The 23,481-nt window shown below is 41.1% G+C and overlaps 2 protein-coding genes across 7 annotated transcripts; one reads left to right on the forward strand and one right to left on the reverse strand.

Moving 5' to 3' along the window:
- Positions 1–288: 288 nt before the first annotated feature.
- On the reverse strand, positions 289–11,790 carry sypl2a (synaptophysin-like 2a). Its single transcript, XM_080793362.1, has 6 exons — positions 11,592–11,790; positions 11,308–11,382; positions 6,607–6,728; positions 5,501–5,699; positions 2,643–2,819; positions 289–2,210 (listed from the first exon to the last, which is right to left on the reverse strand). Exons 1-6 carry the CDS (start codon positions 11,604–11,606, stop codon positions 2,085–2,087), a joined length of 714 nt encoding a protein of 237 aa, XP_080649488.1. The 5' UTR covers positions 11,607–11,790; the 3' UTR covers positions 289–2,084.
- A 702-nt stretch (positions 11,791–12,492) lies between these two features.
- zc3h11a (zinc finger CCCH-type containing 11A) lies at positions 12,493–22,995 on the forward strand. Of its 6 annotated transcripts, none has more exons than XM_080782967.1 (20): positions 12,493–12,577; positions 14,175–14,240; positions 14,352–14,500; positions 14,579–14,698; positions 15,161–15,284; positions 15,377–15,559; positions 15,771–15,845; positions 16,714–16,896; positions 17,006–17,083; positions 17,280–17,378; positions 17,755–17,817; positions 18,016–18,078; positions 18,299–18,361; positions 19,087–19,677; positions 19,799–19,887; positions 19,997–20,053; positions 20,173–20,737; positions 20,948–21,120; positions 21,293–21,510; positions 21,641–22,995. In XM_080782967.1, exons 3-20 carry the CDS (start codon positions 14,447–14,449, stop codon positions 21,846–21,848), a joined length of 3,006 nt encoding a protein of 1,001 aa, XP_080639093.1. In that variant the 5' UTR covers positions 12,493–12,577; positions 14,175–14,240; positions 14,352–14,446; the 3' UTR covers positions 21,849–22,995. The 6 variants fall into 6 exon arrangements, with proteins under 6 accessions (XP_080639093.1, XP_080639094.1, XP_080639092.1 ...); XM_080782968.1 differs by having other exon boundaries at positions 12,505–14,240; positions 19,087–19,382; positions 19,440–19,677; XM_080782966.1 differs by having other exon boundaries at positions 12,505–14,240.
- Positions 22,996–23,481: the final 486 nt, after the last annotated feature.

Below are 23,481 nucleotides of genomic sequence, written 5' to 3' on the forward strand. Positions count from 1 at the left end.
TCACCTGCAACAGTACAACCTAGTGGGTAAAAAGTGAACTGTAGCATGTGTGTAGGGATCTTCAAATTGAAATCACACCTGAACCATCTGGTGGAATTTGTGCCAAAAATAAATCCCCATGTCTCATTTCTCAGACCTTTCAGGTCTTCGTCAGCTTCACCCAGTTGATGGTTACTCTGGTTATGAGTCCTGGGGGAGCAGTGTCTTGCTCAGGGACACTTCCTTCAGACGACACTCGCTGCATGAGCAGTGGTGTACTGAGATAAAGAAAGAGGGGATAGAACCCAGTGGCTGCAGCTCTCTTTAATAGATGTGAGAACATTTAGATATTCTGATTTTGTTGCACAAAACAAGGCATAAAATACAAAAAGACAAGTCAAAATGTCAGTGATGAATTAGATGAAAACATCCCATAACTCACTGTGCTCTAAATAAACAGACTTCTTTTAAAACAATTAAGGCAACTAGGTATACAAATTTCAATCTAGACTCAAAACTATCCTAGGATAACTGATAGTGACTAACAGCCCACAGAAGCCACGGCCATCAGATGAAGGAGCTGCATGAAGGAACTAACGAAAACGTCCCTCAAATCATAACAATCTCACTAACGCACAGGACTTAAATTCTATAATTTTTCATCACATTTAGTGCAAAGCAAATAACAATTCTCAAGTTTGCGATTAACAGTGGGTTTGACCCCCTCCCCCAAGACAGCAAGTGAACAGTTACAACTTTCACACAAAACCTTCAAATGTAAGAAAATGGCTGTTGAGTACATGCAGAGCAGGTACATGGGTAATGAATTATAAATACAGCAGGATTATTTTATTCTGGCACTCTCATTTTGCCTCTTGCACTATTTATAACCAGCAACAAAAAGCCTATAGCTAACCAGTGGTATGACAATATTAACAGAAAATGTAACACCTAAAAAACAAGGAGAAGCTGCATAACAATGGTTTTCCATAGAGAAACACAAACTGAAGGCCAACATTGGCTTTAAAAATATGTAATCAACCAATTAATGTAGGTATAAAAAAAGAAAACTATAAATAATGACATCCCAAGTTGCCTTTTTAAACGTCAACAAAAAATGGAATTTAGTGTTCGAGTATCACATTTCTACGGAGCATAAACTTCAGTAAAAGGTTTGGTTTCACATCATGACTACCATTGAAATGTCATGAACAGGTACTTGAGTAAACATGTAGAGAGCCAGCCTTCACAGTAAAATCCTCAGTATTCATCTATCCATTTGTAACTCAGCGTACAAATGGAACCAAATGGATGGACCAATAAATGAACACTCAGGATTTTACTGTGATGCTATAAGGCAACATTTCAACACATCGCTACTGAAATGGTGCAGAAATTTTAGTGGTTTTAGTGTAATTTATACATTGACAAGAGTGAAGTGCCATATATAAAACATATTTACAAATACTAATTTGTTTCTAATTAATAGCATATATTGAGAGCCTACAATATATGGTAGCGTGGTTTAGATGGTAGAAAGGGGGTTGTGTGACACAAACTGTTAGGTGTGGGTTCAAGCAGACATCACAACTTGATGTGCTTTTTAAATTAGGTGTACTTAAAGCAATGCTTTAAAGTATTCTGACATGCAACGTCCATGCGGTTAGGAGTTCTGTCTCAGCCGGTGTTGGGATTGTAGCTTGAGGAGGGATGGGCATTACAGTCAAATTAAAAATAAATTTGTTAGGCATTTACATAAACGTACAACCCCTGGCTGATCATACAAACTTCTGAACTGTGTAGAAGAGACAAGAGATGACAGCAGTGACAGCCATTTTTGTAGTGTAAATACAATTCTATGTTAAGGCACTTGGAGAATCAGTGACAGTGAGTTGACTATTATATAAAAATAAAAAACAGGGACTGGTGTTAACTAAGAGACCTTACACGTCACATCAATGAAAAAAAGAAAAGGGGGGCCCAGTGGGGGAACGGGGGCGGAATTTGTTTCCTTTTTTTCCTTTTGAGTAGGTAAGCATTAGAACCAGTTTTGGGTCCAAAGCGTCTTTGCTGTTGGTGTGTAGGGGAAACATCAGAGGTCCCAATTAGGGTCCGACAGATCCTCCTTCTTCAATGGTGGTTGGTGGGTTGGGGTCCTTGTGGAAGTTGGTCTCCTTAAAAATGAACCAACAGTTTCCTGCCCACAGGATCAGGTTAAGAAACCCAAAGATCTGCACAGAGATGATGAATTAGGTTTCACTTGAGACAGAAAAAATAATTTTGCGGGTTGTCCTACCAATGTTTACTGTACAAGCAACCTTACAGAAAAACAAGCCCAAAGTTTATTTATTATTTAGCAATTTAAGAAGTTATGGCTACACCTTTATGGATTTGTGTTAATACATGCAGTGAGTAGGGAGTACAGTAAACTGAATGATAAATAAAAAAAATAAAAGGAATCCGATTCAGATCACGAGGTGCAATTTAACAAAATACCTGGCACTATGTATCAGTATCTTCAATTTGCAAGCCAGTAGCCACAGGCTTAAAATATAGCCTGCCAAATTTGTGGGTGGAATTATCGGTGGACTGGAGTATCTGTATGAACCTGCCTAGTAATTAAAAAAAAAAAAAATCGACGCTCTGTATGAGTGTATGCTTACCACAGAGGCGTTGAGACGTCCCATTGATGGGTAGTCGCCTGCCACACAGTTTAGAGTCGCGCAGCCCTCAATCAAGTGATCTGGGTCGACGGCCCTCTTGACGTCGGTCAGTCCCTTAGCCCAGGCTGATGAAGACACTAGCCACAGGAAGGCAAAGGCAGCCGTCACTACCAAGTCCTGGTGGGAAACATACAAGGAGCAGTGGGGATTTTAACATTAGTAATATACAGTTAAGCCCCCAAAACATCAGGCCTAGTGGCGAGATTTTCATGATTGGTGCCGTTTGCCTCTATGTGTTTAAATCTTTGGAACTATTACCGTTGGAAAAAAAGCTCCTGCTGATGAAGAGTACATTGTGGCGCATGGTCATTTCCGTCTATTTAATTGGCCCAGTTATCAAAGCATGATATTTGTTAGAAGAAAAGCTCACATATTGATTCAGATGATAACTGTAGTGCACAATACAGTGTAATTCTTTAAAGTATTTGGAAATGTCTAACGTCATTGACTCCATCCTGTGTTGATAAGGTAATTTAAGCTGATATATAATGTCATTTCTTGTTTCTGTATACAGCACATAGTCACAGTTTCTAGTACTCTGGACAACACATTTCAGTTTAGTTTTTGAGTTGCTGCATGAAAAAATATCACATTTATGAACAGAAACCTTTAGTCTAATGCGTTATCTTGGATAGCCCGTTAACTACATATTCTAATTTTGATAGCTAGCCACTCCCTTTATCTGGTGACCTGGTGAAAAGTGTCTAGCACATTATTAGGTTTAGGAGACACTGACCAATCTACGTTACACAATTCCACACAACAGCCATGCAGCTTTGTTCCCCGTATCACACCACATGCGCACTCAAATGCCTCCACATTTCACTTTCATTTTCAAGTACAAATGGTAAAGGGAACTGTACGAGTGTGTATCTCTGTGCACACTGCACAGAGGGTACTCTCGCCGCCGTCTGAGTCCAATGTATAACTCAGAGTGGCGTTATATTATGGATTTGATCCCACGGCCACCGCAGCCCAATAGAGCGCCGCAGTCCCTCCCCCTTTCAGAAAAACGAGTGGCCCAGGAAATGGAAACCCAATGCATTCTCCCATCGGCACTTCTAATATAATTTATTTAAAGACGGTTACGCCGCGGACAAAGCCAACTCGGATTGTGACAAATCAGGACAATGAACACAATGTTTTGGGCCGATCAAATCATTAGAAAGAAGAAAAGAAAGTCAGGAGACAACACTATTTGTTTTGTTTTTCGTCTTATTATTTGATCGGCCCAAAACATTGTGTTCATTGTCATGATTTGTCACGATCCGAGTTGGCTTTGTCCGCGGCGTAACCGTCTTTAAATAAATGAAATAAGAAAGTGCTGATGGGAGAATGCATTGGGGTTTTTCTGAAAGGGGGAGGGACTGCGGTGCTCTATATTTATAGTATAGCTAGAGCCCTGCTGTGATTGGCCAGTAGTGAGCTGCTTGCGCATGGTGTGCGCAAAGTTGGCGGCCAAGATGATTCGAGAAATGCCATCAGCTCACGGAAGCCTTTCCCCTCGATCATCTTCGCCGCCAACTCTGCGCACACTATGCTCATGCGCAAGCAGGAAATAAACAACCATTCATCTGGTCCGCTCTCTATCTTTTATAACTCCTCTGTGCTCACAGCGTCTGTCGTCGTCAACAGCGTTGACAACAGAGATTTGCCAAGTCGTGAGTGAGTCGTTCACATTCTCTATACAGTATGGGGCAGCGGTGGCCGAACGGTTTGCGGAGCGGTCTTGATAACGGAAGATCGCTAGTTCGTATCCCCGGACCAGCACGTTAAAATGACCACCACTGAAGTGCCCTTGAGCAAGGCATTGAACCCCTACCATGAAATGTTCTATGAGCAGGGCCTGGCTGTAAACAAGTTCTTGAGCTTAGTCCAGTTACCCTGGGTAAACATAGTAACTTTGCTTTGCTTTGCTTACAGTACGGATACTACAGTACGAATTGTACAGTACTGTATGGTACAGTATGAGCAGTATAGCACACTACAGTACAGTATGTACAAATATAATACAGTACAGTAACACTGTCATACATTACAACATGACAATAAACCATGTTCTTACACAACAAATGCTATCTTATTTCCAACTACTTCCCATCTGCATTTACACCCTATTCTCCATGTGCGTCTATCACACTCACACCAACACCTTCCTTGTTCACTACAATTAGCAGTGCAACATTGCAAGGGTGACAAAGTCGCAAACGATGCATGGCGATAGAATCGAGGCTGATCGAGTTTCTAGTACATTTCACAACTTTTATGGCCAATAGTTCCTCATTTTTGAGCGGTGCTAACAGCTCCCTCAAATCAAAAGATCATGTGTCAATACATGATAATCGGACATCAACAATTCACCATAAATCATCATGATAAAAGGCATGGACGGATTCAAGTTAAAAAGCCCTGCTCACAAAATAGCCGATTTGTGCAGACACATATGACGTAAAATCTCCATTCATTGTCAATGACATTCAATGTTTGTGTTACGACAAAAAACCACACTATAGTTGAATATAGGAGGGGTTAGCGTCCCTCCAAAAACGGGCGACAATGGCGGAAATCGGCAAAAGTGACCCGTTTCAAGACGTTTTGGCCATTATCTCTGGAATGGAAAGTTCAATCTGCTCAGTTCAAAGCTTCTTGGAAGCATGACAAGATTCTGAATCCAAGAGCCCCCATTGGCTCAGGGCCCCTGTGCAGTTGGCACAAGCCAGAATTCGTCCACTTGACACTAGTGTGATTTCTAATAATACCATATTGAATTAGCCCTGCCCCTGTTGTAGTGCACTCACAATGATGGGGCCGCGATTGGTCTGGCGGTAAATATTCTGGTAGCCCAGGTAGAGGATCAGCGTCACCGTGCAGTAGAGGAAGGCGAACACTCCCACAGACACAAAGAACTCTGCTGAGGAGGAGAAGTCACCCTGGAGGTAGGTTTTATTACCGATGGCATGTTCACAACCTTCTACCTGGTAGGAATGTGCAGACAACCTGGAGGCAGAGAGAGGACACCATGAGATCTCCATGCTTTCACACACTGCGTCATGTTAGAGACAAGATGAAGAGTCAGAAGTGTCTCACCTGGAATACTTTTCTATCCAAATGGAGGCAAAGAGAGAGAATATATACACAACATTGAGACTTTCCAAGATTTTGCCAAGTGCATATACACTGAACTGAACTTTTTTAATGTTAGATCAACTCCGTTAAAATCATTGCACAACGTTGCATAGTTTGCCGGGGAGTGTCAGGGCTTGGGTCCTGATAAGTGGATAGATACCGAATCAGAAACCTCATATTTTATTTTAAAAAGTTGGCTCACACAATTTTCAAATGCTTCCACATTATAGTCTGTGCAAAGGAATCGCTGAAAAAGTAGAAGATTGTAAAGCAGATGTCTGTTCGGTTTAATCTTTTTCTTTGCACTTGCGAAAACATTGTCCTACTGTAAATGAAATACGTTTAAGCATACTATATATATTTATTTATTTTATTATTTTTTTGTGAAAGGAAATGATAAAGATGACCAGTTCCTTTGCACCACTTTCAGGAGGTGAAGCATTTGAAGATTGTGGAATAGTTGTCTGGCTTGTTTAAACTGTAGTCATTAAGCAGGCAAGTCATTAAGAACAAATTCATATTAACAATAACATCTTTTGTAAGGTCATCTATAAAGAAATTCTGCTTCACAGTGGAGAGAGATATGTCATGAATTTGTGGGACATATGCTAAATGTTTGAACCACCAGTGCCTCAACCCCCCCCCCACACCATGTATAGCTGTATATACGATCTACCGGTATGCAAGATGTAGGCTATCCATGGTCCTTTATTTATTGTTGTAGACACGTCCTTATATATACACAGTATATAACTTATTTGAGTGCCATATACTTTACCTGAATGGGTAACCAAACAAAGCTTTAGTAGTAGTCGCTACAGCAGGAGTCCCACAATTGACTATTAAGTTTGTTGCCCCGGAGTAGCCTCCTGTTGTGGCAAAGGCGAAGATTGTGAACACCTGTAGAAAAAGAGATATGGAATGAAGACAAAAGGAACAGATACAATTAGGGCAGACAAAGAGCTTTCAAGCCATTTTAGATAAATATATCAATTGTTTATGAAAAGGCTGTTCTGGCTGTTCTTTAGCGCAAACACTGTAAAGTAGGAGTAACACCAGAAGGTGACAGCTTGCTAGTTGAAATGGAAGTGGAAAACAGGACATGGAACATGCCTTAACCACAAAAGGCTGTCATATATTGTATTATATCATTACCATGGGTCTCCAATTCTATGGCACACTGCTTTACATTGTGTCAACAACAGCCCTAAACATGAAATAATCAAGGCATAAAATTGCTCAGTGCAGCCACACTCAAAAGACCTGCAATGAGCACACTGGAGACATCTTCCACATTCCAAAAATAACAGCCAGTGGTTACTCAGGTCAGTAAACAGAGGAACTGAGCAGCCAACATGGTTTACCTACAGGAGAAAGGGCTCATGTATCAAGTGGTCAGGTGCAACTGCTATTGCACTGCACATTTAGAGGCAGTCAGAATGAGGCAGAGTGGTGACTTGGCAAAAAAAAAAAAGAGTCAACCCCTACACCCACTGGGCCAAGTTCAACAGGAAATGGGCCTCTCAGCTGCTGAACTGTGGCAAACTAGTTAGTCGTGTCTAGCACTGGGAACACCCGATTACACAGAACATCAAACGCAAGGATCTAGAAACCCCTCAATGATTAGGAAAGTCAAACTGTATTACGATGGTTTCAGACCCCTACGACTGGTACTAGCTTTTTGTTTGTTTAATATACTTTCCCACACTTTCTCTCTGTATCACTTTTCTCTATACAGTTGCACCATCCAACATCCTCTTTCCACACAGGAAATTCCCTCCCTAACAATGTGGAGAGAGCACACACAGCAAATCCTAACAGATATGGCACTGACGGACATAACATTCAGTACCCTACCCCTGTACTTCTTTTAAGAGCTAGTGTGGGTCTGATCTCTGATGCAGCGTGTGGCAGGTTCCTTGTTTTGCTACATATATTGGAATTACAATGAAAAGCAACACTGAAACAGTGACAAAAAACAAGGGGCGGCACTCTGAGCACAGATGCTGCCCCCAGCATACTGACCCTTCGGTCAGTATGCTGGTGAGGTGATAAAATCAAAGTGAAAGTGATGAAGATGCAACAGCTCTCAATCCCATCTGCTTCCATCCCCTCACACCTCTTGTACCACTTGTGTTTCTCTCATCTCCCTATCTTTGCTGTGGTGGTAGAATTAGACTTGGAATGTGCCCGCTACTCATGGTTCATTTTGAATGTGATAGAGCATCCATTACTTGCATGAAAATAGACCACTCAATACAGTACAGTACCAAAAAACACACTGGCCCCTTTTCCACCGGTTGGTTCCCACTGGGAACCGGTTCAGTTCTTTTTGGTTCTTAGTCCATGAGCCAGAGCTCCAAAATTGGAACGTTAATTATGAATTGAATGGGCAAAACCATACTGATATTAGATCGTTATCACCATGAAACTTCCCCAATCGAGTACTTACACGAAGACAATGATTTATTGTATTACATATTTTATGTAGGAAAATAATCAAAAATATGAAAAAGCTACTACTGTGGAAGGGTTATCATGTATTAATTTACTTGTATTGATCCTATAAACAATTTAATATAAGTCTAGTTTTTCCCACCAATTTTGGAGCTCTGGACTAAGAACCAAAAAGAACTGAATCGGTTCCCATTGGGAACCAACTGGTGGAAAGGGGGTCACTGTGTAAAACAATGGGCTTAAGTTAACGGACACATTACACAAATATATTCATCTCATCATTGTTGCTTTGAATACATTGTGTTACTGTAAGTAAGAACTTCCCATGTTGTCCCTTTACAAATGTCACTACTACTAAGATCAACCAGTCTGGTCTGCAGTATTTGCATGACAACAATAGCCAGGGCCGTTTCATATTGAGCAAAACCAAATTAGTCAGAGTCAAAGTGGATTAAATATAGATTACAAATAACCACATCTTCCTATTTTGTACTGACCCCCTGAGTAGATCTGATCAAGGCGTGCAATAGACTGTGTGTGCTACTTTGTTACTTCCTTTCAAGAATAATGTCCTTTGTCTTACACACCCACATCTGCTGAAGCACATTCCCACATGATCAGGATCCACATCATTTCCATAATCGTTCAACACGTGTAGCACAAAACGCAAGGCGGGCGGTGAGTTGAACAGCCTACGCACACAATGCAGTATCAACAGATAGAGTAAGTCATGCAGAACCATGTTAAAGAGAGTCGTTTAAATTAGGTCTTCAACAAACACCACAAGGCAGAAAGGAACATACATTTAGATTAACATGTGCACAGAGTAGACGCAAACAAATTAAATAGTGCAATTGCAGGCATTTAGTAAGCCGCTAGTCCACTCAACATTTCAGGGAATGAGTATCATCTTTCAGGTGTCTGGACTCTGGAGCTCTACATTTCTCAGCTTTCATGTGAGCCCCAGCTGACCCAACATTCACATCATATCCCACCCTAGCCACTAGCCAGCCTCTAAGACCACCCCAAATAAACACTCATGTCACGGCGGTGGTTCCCCTGGCTCGACCTCCAGTACACACCCAGCTCCTCACAGACTATAGCTGAGGCATTCCACTACTACATAAGCTACTCTATTCAGAGGGGACCAGTAAATGTAGTTAAAATGTCTATCAGAAATGACAAATCATACACTTTAGAATGGTAAATATTACACCCAGTCACCCCCACACACACACACACACACAACTTTTATAGCATCATCACTTGTGACTGTGATATGGCGTTTCCCCACCAGTAAACAACCTCCACCTGTCAGACTGAAAAATTGCAGTGACTGGATAGTGTACAAAGTAAGCCCTTGCTTTTGTTTGTGACTGGATAGTGTCCAGCCTGTCAGCCTGTTGCAAGCAGTTCCATGTGTGACATTTAATAATATCAATTACTAAACATCTTCTTTCAGAGAGTTCAAAGTGTCAGTGAGTGAGTACCGTATGTGCATGTAGTGTACTGTGTGGGGTGCAGAGTCTGCAGAGGTCTGGGTTTGTTAGCGATGAGAACAACTCATACCATAAATCCTGTCTGATTTCATCCAACCCAATCTATTATGCTTTAATGATATGTGTATTAAGTGACCAAGGCCCTAACTCCCTCCTTAGGGCAGATGTCCAGAGAATGCTGTGCTGAGCACGCAGTAAGCAGATTTTACATTGAGGTTCAGTGGAAATACACATAATAGTTGATGAACTCCCCTTTGATCCCTGCATCGGTAGTGCACTTAACAGTCTCACATGTAATAACAAAACTGAAACTGAAAATGATTCATCGCCACATATAAAACGACTTTCATTTATAAGTGCAACTGCAAACAAATAGTAGATAACTGTAGTTAGTAGAACTGTGATTGAATGATTGATTGAAGTATTTATTTAACAGTTTGCAGAATTACAGTACATTTCAAGCACAACTCAATACAAAAACTGTTAACGACACCATAAAGCATTACACATTTACAATAGGGTCCACCATTTTCCGATGGTGGACGCAGTGAGCTACTCGATCCTTTTGCTCGGTCAGCTTTGTACAGGGCTCTGGAGTGTAATTTCCTGCAATACATTTCCACTCTCACATACACAGCAGGAAGAAAGCAAGATGGTGTGCCTGACTTGTACTCAAACTCCACAAAATAAAGATAAGGTCTATGTTAATTACTCATTGAGCTGTTCCAAATGTACACACCTTAAATACACAGACAAACACCACTACTAGCATGATCACCTGACAAGTCAGCCGGACATGGATCACTGAATGTAGAACATTTACCTACATTCAAATAAACATCACAGGAATGTGATTGTTTGGTGTCAGAACTATACATTTTTTAATCCTCATCTACCTACCTTATACACACTGAAGAACACACAGATGGTCACTACAGAAATACATAGAGCTATTTCTGTTACAGCTGCAGCTGCCATTCCTCTAAATGGCCAGACAAACCTGGCTATCAAAAGTATGTCACATTCTCTTCAACTTATTTTGGTATTGGTCAAATACAGTTGTGAACTTGTGTCATATGCTTGAATTCTACAAAAAGCATCCAATAATAATTACAAATATTTCTAGTGTACTGTCAATGCTGATTTTCAGTAGGTTTGTGTTTGCCTTTTTTTTTGCTTTGAAATTACTAATCTAGATACAATTTAACTCAACGAACTGGGCTAAAGTTGTCTAGGTTTGCAATCAACAAGACGAGCTTAAAAATGATATGTTGAAAGATTCAACAGAGCAATCTGTTGAATCTTGTAGGCTCATGCAGGAAAAACATATTAAATATGTTTTTCCTGCATGAGCCTACAAGATTCAACAGATTTTGTTCTTCATTTATTGGTCTCTAGAAATTCAAACCAAGTCACTGGACTGGAGATGAGAGGGAAATGTTATAGTAGCCGCAGATAATATTAATAATAATACAAATTAAACGATTAAATTTAAAACATAATAAAAATATGGAATGTCTTACCCATTCTAAGACACGAATAAATCCCAGCGGTTCTTTTACAGGTCCCAGATCGAGAGCAAAGCCTCCCACCAGTTTCTGAGGGCGAGAATCAGAGAGCTTGAACCAGGACAGAATGAAGAATTTGTCTGAAAGGCTAAACCTCATAATCACACTGACACTACTGCTGCGAACAGCCACATTGCTACCTGTTCGTCACCTTGTAGCTAACTGGCCCTGCCCTTGTTAGCTAGACTGCTAGCGACATGCTAACGTCGTTAGCTGGGATGTTAAACTAACACGCTTACCTGGACGAGATCCATTGTGACTAAACAGATCTAAACTAAACAGATCACTTCTTGCGACTTTTAAAGAAACTGAACGTAACGTTTCTCGGTTTGCTCGTCGTCCCTACTACAACCAGTAGCACAGTAACTCCAGATACTGCTACTACTGTCTCTACTACTACACAACTGCTGTCAAACTTTGTCAACTCGCTGCTGTTCGCCGCGTCACGGCCTCGGCCGTCATGTGACACCGTGCAGCCCCACTGTGTGCAGTGCAATGCGGTGACAACCTCTCTCTGACAAGTTGACATTATTGATTCTCAAATCTCAACCCTTTTCATTTCAAGCCTTAGTTATATAGCCTTACTATATAGTTATGCATATTCGTACGTCTCTAAATGTTTTGATGAATTGAAAATGGTGGGCCCTATATTGTAAACAAGTGTAATGCTTTATGGTCGGTGTCGTCGACTCACTATTAACAGTTTTTGTATTGAGTTGTACTTGAAATGTACTGTAATTCTGCAAAATGTTAATAAATCAATCAATCAATCTGTCTGTCTGTTTAAGGTACCAACAGGGGGCACTATTTCACCACTTACTTCAGACAGGTCCGGGTGCCTATGGATAATTCCATTTCTAGCTTCTAGTTTCCATTGGGGTCGGGTCCTTCATATAAGCAATTCATCAGAACATTTAATGACACAGAAAATTACGTTAGTATTACTGTTGAGGGGGGAAGGGAATAGCATTGACGTGTATAAAAAAAAAAAAATTACTGAGTAGTGTACATGGCGCTGGGCCGCTGGCTGCGCGACCACACGAAAAAAAAAAGAAAGAAAACAAAACGTAGAAGAAACATATGACGTCATCACAGGAGGCGGGTCGTTTCTTCCTTTCGCCGCGGCGCCATTTTGTTCTGTTACGAGTGAGGAGTGGACTATCAAGAAACTGGGACGGGTACTTTTCTACCTTCTGCACATTTTTAAGCTTTTTATGTGATACTGGTAATGAGCACAAAACGCTGACTTTACACATTTACTACATGTGTTGTGTTAGAATAGAAAGTGTGAGATAATCTTGTACTTTAGTCTTTAGATTGACTGAGTGATTACTGCTTTTAGCAGTTAGCTTAGCTTTTAGGCACAAGGAGCGAAGGCCCTTCCGTTTAGGCCTCAACCCTGCGTTAGCTGTAATAACAAACCTATTCTGCAGTTTTACATAATAACGACGCGTATTATTTGATGTTTAATACTACTTATTGTTAAATTAACGATGGTTAGTTATATTGGTGACACCCAGGCCAGAAAGAAAGCGTTCACTTACTAATGTATCTGTTACGAAACGTAGCAGACGTTGGCGTGGTTGTATAACTGGATTACGTGCTCTTTAAGAAATGTTAACTCTCTTAGGTTAAACTAAACGTGTTGCCTTGTCTACTGTTGGGCTTTATCATGCTGCCTACTAGACTGTTCTGTTGACTTTATTTTATTTGAAGTTAAATAATCTAGTAGAAAATCAGTAACAGTAACAACATGGCCGCAGTTATTGTTGAATCTCTGCCAACAATGCAGCCGACGATGAGTAATAGACGAATGTCTGTTGTTCATATGGAAGTGAGGCATTCACCTCATAATGCTGCGAGGGCTGTAGAGAAATTGACAAAGACGTTAGATTATATACAAGAATACTACACAAGATCACTTAACTTAATTATCCACTATTCTGAATTACACACATGAAATGGATAAACAATGACCTAAAGCTACAGTACTCTGATGGGGATTTTCACTGAAATCCCAATTGCCAGAACACTGTCTTAAGCCATTGCAAAGGGTCCTCTAGTGATGGGCTTTTGTCTGATGGTGTTATGTTGAAATGAAACATTACTGTTGTCATTTGATTGTGTGATTGTCTGTCCTAACAACCTTTTCAGTTTCCGTGGAGTGTTTTTGTTTTTGATCTATAGGTATCGGAGACAGGTCAGTGCAGGTCACACTTCATGCAGGACATGGTGTGAGCACACAGGTCACATGGTCACCAAGACGGGTTTTTGCCTAGCCACAACTGGGTTAAAAACCAGCTTCTTGGCCAGTTGTGGGGATCTCTGGATGTGGATAGTTTTCCCCAAATCCCTGAAGATTGTTTTTTACTTTTTTTTTTTGTCGAATCTAGAAGCCCAATTTTCTACCCTTTTTTGGCATCCAACTCCACGTAATTCCACCAACTACACAGCATCTCCACACACCACCAAAGCCACCACCACAAGAAACTGAAGATTTTTCTCTTCCCCGAACCCCTCGTTTATGCCATTTTTTTTGTCACGCCACTAGTTCCTCTAATCTTTTTGGATCCCATTCAGAGAAGATGTTTTTCCATACCTGGCTGTTCTGTCCCCCTCTTATTTTCTCCTATTAGTTCCATCTATTAATAAAAAATAATAAAAAAAGGAAACCTGAATCCCTAAAGGACACTGTTGCACCACCCATGTGTAATGTTTAGCAGTCTGCTAAAGGTGTGAGAAGGGATGTCCTAGGACAGCAAGTGTCTCTGGCCCACCCACCCCTCTTTCCCTCTTATCTCATGGATCAAGTGTTCCTTCAGGATTCATCAAGGATACACCTTAACAGACGTGCGCCAAGAAGGGGGATCTCTTCTCAGCCATCTCAGGTACGCCTCACAGTTAATTATGTAGTCTTGAAACGACTTGAACAGACCGGTATACAGTGCCATGCCACTGATGCCAGTCAGAGTTGTAAACCGTATGTTACCTATTGTCAGGGAGTATCCTGTTGGGCCCGAAAAGAACAATCCCCCGAGGAAAATATTTGCCACTCCCACCACCTCCGCCTATCAAGAAGTGTACCAGCCTAGGCATGACTGACCACGGAGATGACTGCTACTTCTTTTACTACTCCACCTGCTCTAAAGTATGTGAAGCTTCTGTTAGTTGCACATATGTTGTGGAATGAGTGGTGAAAAGGTGAATAATGGTTGTGTTCTTGCAGGGTGACAGTTGCCCCTTTAGACACTGTGAGGCAGCTATGGGCAATGAAACGGTCTGCTCCCTCTGGCAAGACGGACGCTGTTACCGCAAAGTTTGCATGTTCCGCCATATGGAGATAAAGGTAAGGCAAAGGGCCTTTTTAAGGGCACTAAATTATTTTCCTTCAAGCTTTGCTCACTCGAGTCTCTGTGACTTGAGTGACCATTACAGAAGGATAGAAAATACCCTCTCTTAAAACCTGGTTCAGGGGCTTCATCTTGCCCGTGGACCTTTTTTGGGAGGAATAATAATTACAAGTTTATACTATTTCTAGCAATGTCATGTTGAAATGTTACTGGGACTTGGCCATCGTCTAAAGCTTGGTCGCATAGCTATAGTTTGTTAAAGTCACTACAATATCTGTTTTTTGTTAAAGCTGTCTTCACCTCTGTGCCTCCATTGTCAATCAGGCCTACGTTAAATCATTTGTTCAGAGCCATGAGGTTTCTAACGATATCTTTAGACCTCTTTATATGTTGAATGTAAGGGCTTATTTAGACATTTTCAGTTTTGATAATGCCTCTATGCCTTCTGTCCTGAACAGAAAAACAGGAAGGTGATTGCCTGTTACTGGGAGACTCAGCCTGCTGGCTGTCAGAAACCCCATTGTGCCTTCCATCACGAGAAACCCCGCTACATAGACGGCATGTATGTCGCACCCGATATAGGTGAGCTGACTTCTCATTGCAGCTGCAGTTTCCTGGAGAACCTTGTGCTGGTGTCAGATTTGCAGAAGGATAATCTAATTACTTGTTTATAGTTCAAGGAAAGATGGAAGAGCCAATCCATGAGGAACCAGCTCCTCCTCCCCCTGCCCCCCTGCCGACTTCAGCCAATCCTCAGCTCAGAGGAGTGATCAAGGCAGAAACTCAGGAGAATGTACCAAGCCCCACCCACCCACCCGTTGTAATCAATCCAGCAGATGACGACGAAGATGAAGATGGTAAGAACCTGGTTCCTTATTATTCAGGAAGAAATGGATTGTTCTCATCAGAATCACTGTTGCTTAAAATGACAGCTTGCTGTTGAGGGACACTATTTTAGTTTTTTGTAGAGAGGATGTCATTTATAGGCATGAAATAATAGCAAAGGCAGACTATCCACTCTACCAACAACAAAGTAGTTGTTCAGCTGGTGTTAATCTGTGTTTACAGATCAGTTCTCAGAGGAGGGGGAGGATGGAACCAAACTAACCTCTCCCAGGAAACAGACAGGAGGCTCCAGCTCGGGTAAGATTTAAGCCATGGCTTGGGCATCACTGTTGAGTCGACTCACATGAACAAATACTTTTGTTTTGGAAGTTTGTTTTTGAAGACATAGAAAAATAAATGTCGCTGTCCCTTCAAGCTTTGCCCACTGGAGACTGCATATGTTTTGAGTGGCCATTACAGAAGGGTAGATGAAAGTAATTCTCTGAAAACCTGGTTCAGGGCCTTCTTCCTTGGCTCTGAACCTGTCGAGAAGAACACTTCAATAAAATATAAAAAGGTAGCACTCATACCCAGTGAACAATAACAGATGCTGATCCAAGGAGTTATGTAATTGATTTAAAAAAATCTATCTAAAGTGGATCGCACACAGGTATATTTGAATATTACTACTTTATTAACAAGTAGCAATCTGGGAAAAACCAAGTCCTTGTTTACAAAAAAACATGTGGATTTACATTATGAGAAATCTAAATGTCAAATTTTGTCCATCCAAATGACACACAAATGACCAAAAAAAGGCATAGGCTGAAGCATAGCGCTTCGTTTTTATCCTATCCTTATCATATACAATTCTTTAAAAACAATACATTTTAATATTTAAGAAAAAAACAATACATTTGAGTACATGTATGTGTACACATGAAAGCCACAAGCCATTTTGTTATTAATGTTTTATTTTGATGGGATGCATACAACCTTCATCTGAAGGACAAGCTCATAGCGCGTCACTTGTTGGCGCGCTATGAGCTTGTAGGTCTGCTATTTTTTGAAAATCGTTAAAATGTGCCTCAAATATTTCAGGAAATTGTCATGATTTAGAAAACATTTTTTTTAATTTCGACGTCAGGCCTAAATGAGTTATGTTCATGTTACATCTTGTCTACAGGTGAATGCCTGAACTTTGGGGTGAGCACCTTGGAGGAGATCAGACTGAGGAAGGCTCTGAAGGCCAGCATGAAGAGGACAGGCTATCCTGTCATATCACCTCACACTACAGCCCTGAGGACCAATGGAGAGAAGGAGAACTTCCGCTTGTTCAGTCGCCCAGCCCTACATCATGTTGCAGATGGTACATATAAATTATTTGGGACACATGACCATGTTAATTTGCTGGTGTTCACATAAATCTCTTTTACAAAGTACTTAAGTTGTGGTATTTGACACTTCTTTTCCACTAGACCCTGTTATCTTTGAAGAACCTGGAAAACCCAGAGGCTGCATTGCTGAAAGGCTTGGAAAGAAGATGTTCAACAATGGTATATACATTCCTATTAAAAATAATTACATAAAATGCCGTTGTGGCATTTTATAAAAAAATATATACAGTATGTATTTTGAGCCATAGAATAGTAATTCTAAACAATATTGTGCATAACATTTGTCAGTACAGTGTAATATATATATATAGAGTAACTGGCTCACAAGTATTGACCAATGGTCTTACTTGCGTAGATGCCCACACTGGACGAGAGCTGCCTCTCAAACGTAGTCTTGCTGAGCGTCTTGGTAGATTTGTTGATGAGGAAGACATGATGCTGGCCCCTCAGAAAGGTAACGCAAAAGGCGTTTTAAGGGCACTAAAACTGACTCAGAATTATTTTCCTTCAAGCTTTGCTCACTCGAGTCTTTGTGACTTGAGTGACCATTACAGAAGGATAGAAAATACCCTCTCTTAAAACCTGGTTCAGGGGCTTCATCTTGCCCGTGGACCTTTTTTGGGAGGAATAATAATTAAAATTTTATACTTAAGTCAGATTATTTTTCAAAAACTAACAAAAAGACAAAAGTAAAACCTAAATCACAAATGTTGTCAGATTTTCTTGCCCATGCCGACACAGCAGTGTTTCCTCTCAGATTTCTGTTCTTTGAGATTGGTGTTTTTGGAGGACTATAGGACTGAGCTGAACAAATTCTATTTCTCCTATAGTTATGAAGCCTATGAGAGAAAGACTTGGAATGTCAACTGACCCCATTGCTCCTACTGAACCAGGTACAAAATTCAGAGTCTTTGATCACCTTTTTGACTCAAACAACTTAGTTTACTTAACTCATTTAATCTCTTAACCAAGGAGATGTCATATGAATATTTGGCATTATCCAGCACTCGGCACATTCATTGTACAGCTCTTGACAGTTTTTAAGGGGACTAATGGGCTGAGCTAAACAAATTTTATTTCTCATCCTAAAGCTGTGAAGCCTATGAGAGAAAGACTTGGATTGACAGCTGAGCCTGTTGCTTCTACTGAACCAGGTACAAAGTTCTATCCAAACCCAAAAGTTACTTTGACCGTGGGTTCTCATTTTTCAATGCATATTTCCAATGGAATGTTTGCGGGTGTGAAATCCATCTGTCAATGTCCATCCCTACTAGGTTGTTGTTTCTTTTATGAGATTTCTGTTATTTGCGCTTTGATCTGTTTTTAAGAGGACTAATGGGCTGAGCTAAACTAATTTTATTTCTCATCCTAAAGCTGTGAAGCCTATGAGAGAAAGACTTGGATTGACAACTGAGCCTGTTGCTTCTGCTGAACCAGGTACAAAGTTATATGAGCTCACCCCTTTGATATAACTTCCTTTTAGTTCATTCACTCATTTAATCTCATAACCATGGTCATATTATGAATATAATATACAGAATTAGAGTTTAATCGTCTTGGTCACTGCTCAGTTGAGTTTGATGCATCTGTAAGTTGAGCTCCTTTTAGAAAAGGTGTACTAGAGGAATGCCATATTTTTGTTGGCCAACTAGGAAGTTACTTCCACTGAGTTCCGTAATGGGAGATGAAGTGGTTAGGTTGTTTATTTTCTAACTCCTTGGATAAAATGGAACATCAATCAATAGATGCTTCATATCCATACAAGTAAAACCTCTAGACTCAGTTTTGTTTTTTGACACAGTTCTTATATGACATGATTTAGAATAGGTAAAACAACTACAACCCAGGAGGCTAACGGAAGTGACGTCAGACTTGGTTACTCAACCCATTTAGACCTGTGGCAGATTCTTAAAAAAACCTAACCTAACGTTTTCTGAAAACCTTCAGTGTGTGTCTATATGAGACACAAATGTTTATGAGACACACAGGTACCTTCCGGCATGAAAGGTATAATGTATAGGTTACACCAGGTCTAAATGGATTAAGTACTGTATATACTGTAGCTTATAGAACATTCAGTTAAATACTTAATATAGCATGTGTCCTTTCCCATATTGATACCGATCAACAAGTTATGTAACATTTTTCCACTTTTCTTCTAGCGATCCCAATACTTGAGGCCAACATTGAATCAAGGAAGGGTTCTTCTGAGCAGATCCGCATCAAAGCCCGTGAGATCAGACGTCAGAAGGAAGCAAAGTCGCAATCTGAAAAACGGAAGGACAGTCCCGCTGCCATGACTCCGACCATCACCAAATCCACTAAAGGCACTAAGAGAACCATCACTGTCCAACCTGCATCTGTCAAGACCTTCTCTGAGATCCTCCATGCCAAGAAGAAGCAGTGGCAGGAGGAGGAACAACAGAAGCTGGAAAGGAAGGCCTCCAGTCCAAAGAAGGCTCAAGAAGAAGCCCAGAAGAAGGCAATGCAGGCTCAAGAAGAACCCCCGAAGAAGGCAAAGCAGGCTCAAGAAGAAGCCCAGAGTAAAAGCCTGGAAATGGATGTGCCCAGCCCAGTGGGCTCCCCTGCTGCTGGGGTGAGAGTTAAGACCCTTGAGGAGATCCGCAGAGAGAAGGCGGCTAGAATGCAGGCACATCAGAAGCAAGAGCCTGAAAACAAGAAGGGTTCTGACTCCGATGAGGCCCCTGCAAAGAAACCACGTCTACTGCGCATCACTAAACCAGCTTCTCCTGGTAAGACAATTGAGTTTGCTCTGAGTTTATGCTCACTGTGTTTCACTTTAAACACACCATTCTGTTTTTCTGCTGTGACTCGAATTGCATGCTCATTTTCACTTTTCTAAATGTTCTTCAGTTTCTAATACAAATGATTCAGCTGTCAGCATGACAATACGGAGGACTGCAGAGATGACGGAGAAACCAGTTAAAGTTGCTGCTGCTGAGGTAATGACCTGACATGTACATTTCAGATTACTATTTACAACTTCTGATGTGTACAGTCGGTGGATGCAATATATTCCTTTTGACAGTAAATCATCCTCCTGCTTTTCAGACCAACCCTGACTCCAGCAATAATAAAGTCAAACCAGTTAAAGTTGCTGCCGTTGAGGTAATGACCTGACGACTAAATGACAGATCACTTAACTATTGACAACCTCTGATGTGTACAATGGATACCTTATATTCCTTTTGACAGTAAATCATCTTGTTCTGCTTTTGGCTTTTCAGACCAACCCTGCCTCCAGCAATGATGTTAAAGTTAAGACTTTTGATGAGATCATGCGTGAGAAGCGGCTCCGCAAGCAGCAAATGGAAGAGCCGGCTTCCTCTACTAGCCAATCGGACAGCTCTTCTGAGGCAGAACCATGTCAAAAACAGACCACAGGGCTTGCCCTTAAGAGAAACATTTCTATTAAAGCCAGGATGGCGTCCACCATTTCACCTTCATCTCCTGCCTCCGATGCCCCCATCCAGGACACAAAGCCCCCTATTCACCAAGTTGCTGCCCCTAAATCTAAGCCTGCTTCTCCCATATGCAGCATTGAAACTGCCACTACAGCTGAAATGTCTGCTTCTCTAAAGCAGAGCTCTCCGCCCCGGCAGGCAGAAGAAAACTCCCCCTCCCACAGTGTCACCAATGGCTCCAAGGTTTCCCCAGGCAAGAGGAAGAGGAGCTCCCCACCAGCTATGCTATCTAAGCAGGTTCGAGGACAGGATTCTCAGGGTCCCCCCGCAGAAGAGTCCCCTGTTGAGGCTCAGAAGAAATGCTTTGGACAGGCTACAGAATCCAAAGGTACAGTGATGCATCTTTGTTTCACACTTAAGATGAACAGCAAATTACTTTTGAGGGGCACTAGCCCCTCCACGAGAAATGACGTCATGTGGCAGCCAAGTCTATGACCATTAAATATTTCTTTAATGCATGTATTGTATTATCCACACTTTAAAATCAATTATACCACCTATTTTATATCCCTGACTCTTTCATGTGCTTGCTTTCCAGTGAGACCGAAATTGAACGTGAAGCCCTCTGTGATGAAGCCTGCAGCACAGGTGAAACCAGGTCAGAAGAGGAAGGCAGCAGGGAGGTCAGCTGTAGCTGCAGTCAAACCTCTGAACAGTGCATCCACCGCTATGGAGGAACCAGCGCAGGAACTGCCCTACAAACGGAGAGAGGTAGCTTTTATTTGATCTATTACTTTATCACTTCGACACTTTGAATTGCAATGTTGTATGAAGGGTGCTATAAAATGTATTGCAACCACACTGCTTGCTATGAAGAGTAGAGGAAGAAAAGATAATGGCCAAACAAGTGTGCTGATCTAATTCATTCTTATTTTGTCCTCAGATGTCCCCTTTGTCCTTGAGTGCTGAGACCCAACAGAGCCATGCTGGTCCCATGAGTTCCACTAGCCTGTTGAGCTCTGGCCCATACACCAGCCCAGTAAGAGAGGACCTCCAGGCAGTCCCTGTAATTCAGCAGAAGAGCCCTGTCCAAGTCCTGCCTACCAACACAGCTGGCAACTCTACAGGTGCAGCCAGAGAGACCTGTAACCTCCCTCAAAGGTAAAGCATGAGATGGATCAAATTAATTACTCATTCCTGGACCCTCCTCATAGTTTAAGAAGCAATGGCCAAAATTAATCAAATCAAATGAAAACCGATGAATAACCGGTTCTTCTTCTTTTTTTGGTAGTCCCATAATGAAGTCTCCGACCCAGTCAAAGTCGCGTAGACCCAGTTTGGCTGCGTCCCGTGTGCTGTCTCCAACATCCACCTCTGCAGTGGACGACTTTGAAGAGCTGATGAACGAGTTCACAGATGACCACCTGGAGGACGACATGGACCACGGCATGGGAGAGGACGACCTGCTTCAAGAGCTGACTGAGATGATCGACAGCTGAGTGGCATCCATGACTCTCCTGAAATCCTTGCCTTTCGTCACCACCACCCTCCCATAGTCAATGTGGCTTGTCTGTCATATTGATCTCCAAATCAAGGCTCTCCCCTGTGGTTCACCGTCAGACAATATAGACGTTCTTAAATATTTTATTTTATTTCTGCACAATGATTATCTGATCTTCACCATTTAGTTTTTTCTCTTTATGGACATCATTGTTCTTTGACAGAGTGTAATACCAGTTACTGTATGAATTGGAGATCTTATAAAGACTTTGCAATGTAGGACATCCTCAGGTAACTTATAGTTTTGAATCTTTGAAAGAAAACGAGCTCTGTTAACCTGAGATGTTTACCACTCTGGTGTTCAATCAAGTGTCATTGTTGCAGAATTAAACCAAATTGTATACTGTGTATGCAAAGCAAATGGATTGTGTAACAACTGCGGAACAAGCCAAGCAAGAATCATGTTGCTCCACTAAAACTCCCCATTACACTGTGTTCCCGTCTCTGACTAGGCATGACAAGTGGAAAACCATCTCAAATGTTGGTAGTTTCATGGTTCCAAGATATGACTGACTAAATGTTGTATTTTGAATAGTGATTTTGTGATGCGCTAAAGAGAACATTAAGGGTCAGAATATGAGCCTCTTGTGAGTTTTTAGGCACTTCAATATTCTGAAAATCGCTTTGGATGATTGACAGATCAACATTTTTGCTTGTTTAACTTTCTTTTAATTTATGTACGACTTTATATTGTCATAAAATGTATATGTGTAAGAGAAATTAAATCTTGAAATCATTATTTTATCCAACAGCCATAATGTCACTGCTTTTGTGATACATTTTGTAACAAAAAGTGCTCTCTGGTCTTATGAGATGAAAAGAACTCAGGGACCATTTCTGCTGTTTAATAGATCTTACATCATGTTCTAGTCATGTACTGTACATGTTTGACTTCACGTTCATAGTTCATACCAGCATCCATGTTAAATCATTACCATCCATGTTTAACCATTACTGATCATTGTGGAAAAAGAAAAGGTCAGCTATTGATCTCTGTACATACATGGCTTGTTCCTACACTTTTCCCATGACCTTACTGTCAATGTAATGTAAGTTGCTGTGTATATAAAAAATGCTTTTGAGTAATTGTTTATTGAATGTCAATCATTTCATTGGATCAGTGAAACATCTTTCACAACACATGCACAAGACAAGAATTGTCAGACCAATGTTGGGAGCATGTATTATTATATAATAATAAAGCATCGCATATAACCACTACGCTTTAGCTCCGAGAAGAGTGAGAAGAGCTTCTCGGCAAGCGTAGAGAGCTGACAAACGGCTAGATGAGATAGCGGTTGCCTGCCAGAGTTGGATATAGCCTACGTGTGTCTACATGCAGTACATATTAAAGACAGCCACAAACCCATTCCAATGACGTCCTACATCCCACTCAACTCTAAAACCCTCAACCCCACCAACACTACACTCTCCTATAAAACGAAGGACAGGCAGAATAAAGAAAGTTTTTAATATCTAGTAGTTAACTGTATTTTGGCCCACAAGATGGCGCTATGGTTTTTGAAAGATTAACGCAGGTGCTTAAGTTGTCTTCACTTCCGGGTGAGCGTA

This window comes from Protomyctophum bolini (genome assembly GCF_963924005.1).
Source record: "Protomyctophum bolini genome assembly, chromosome: 2".
NCBI lineage: Eukaryota > Metazoa > Chordata > Actinopteri > Myctophiformes > Myctophidae > Protomyctophum > Protomyctophum bolini.

Excerpts from the sequence above, each read along its gene's own strand:
- sypl2a (XM_080793362.1), bottom strand. Across the intron at positions 5,700-6,606 it reads TTGTTTGGTTACCCATTCAG|GTTGTCTGCACATTCCTACC; the intron begins GTAAAGTATATG and ends CTCTGCCTCCAG. Across the intron at positions 2,820-5,500 it reads CCAATCGCGGCCCCATCATT|GACTTGGTAGTGACGGCTGC; the intron begins GTGAGTGCACTA and ends GTTTCCCACCAG.
- zc3h11a (XM_080782967.1), top strand. The coding sequence starts at position 14,447 with ATGACTGACCACGGAGATGACTGCTACTTCTTTTACTACTCCACCTGC. Across the intron at positions 14,501-14,578 it reads ACTACTCCACCTGCTCTAAA|GGTGACAGTTGCCCCTTTAG; the intron begins GTATGTGAAGCT and ends GTGTTCTTGCAG. Across the intron at positions 18,362-19,086 it reads TGTTGCTTCTGCTGAACCAG|CGATCCCAATACTTGAGGCC; the intron begins GTACAAAGTTAT and ends CTTTTCTTCTAG.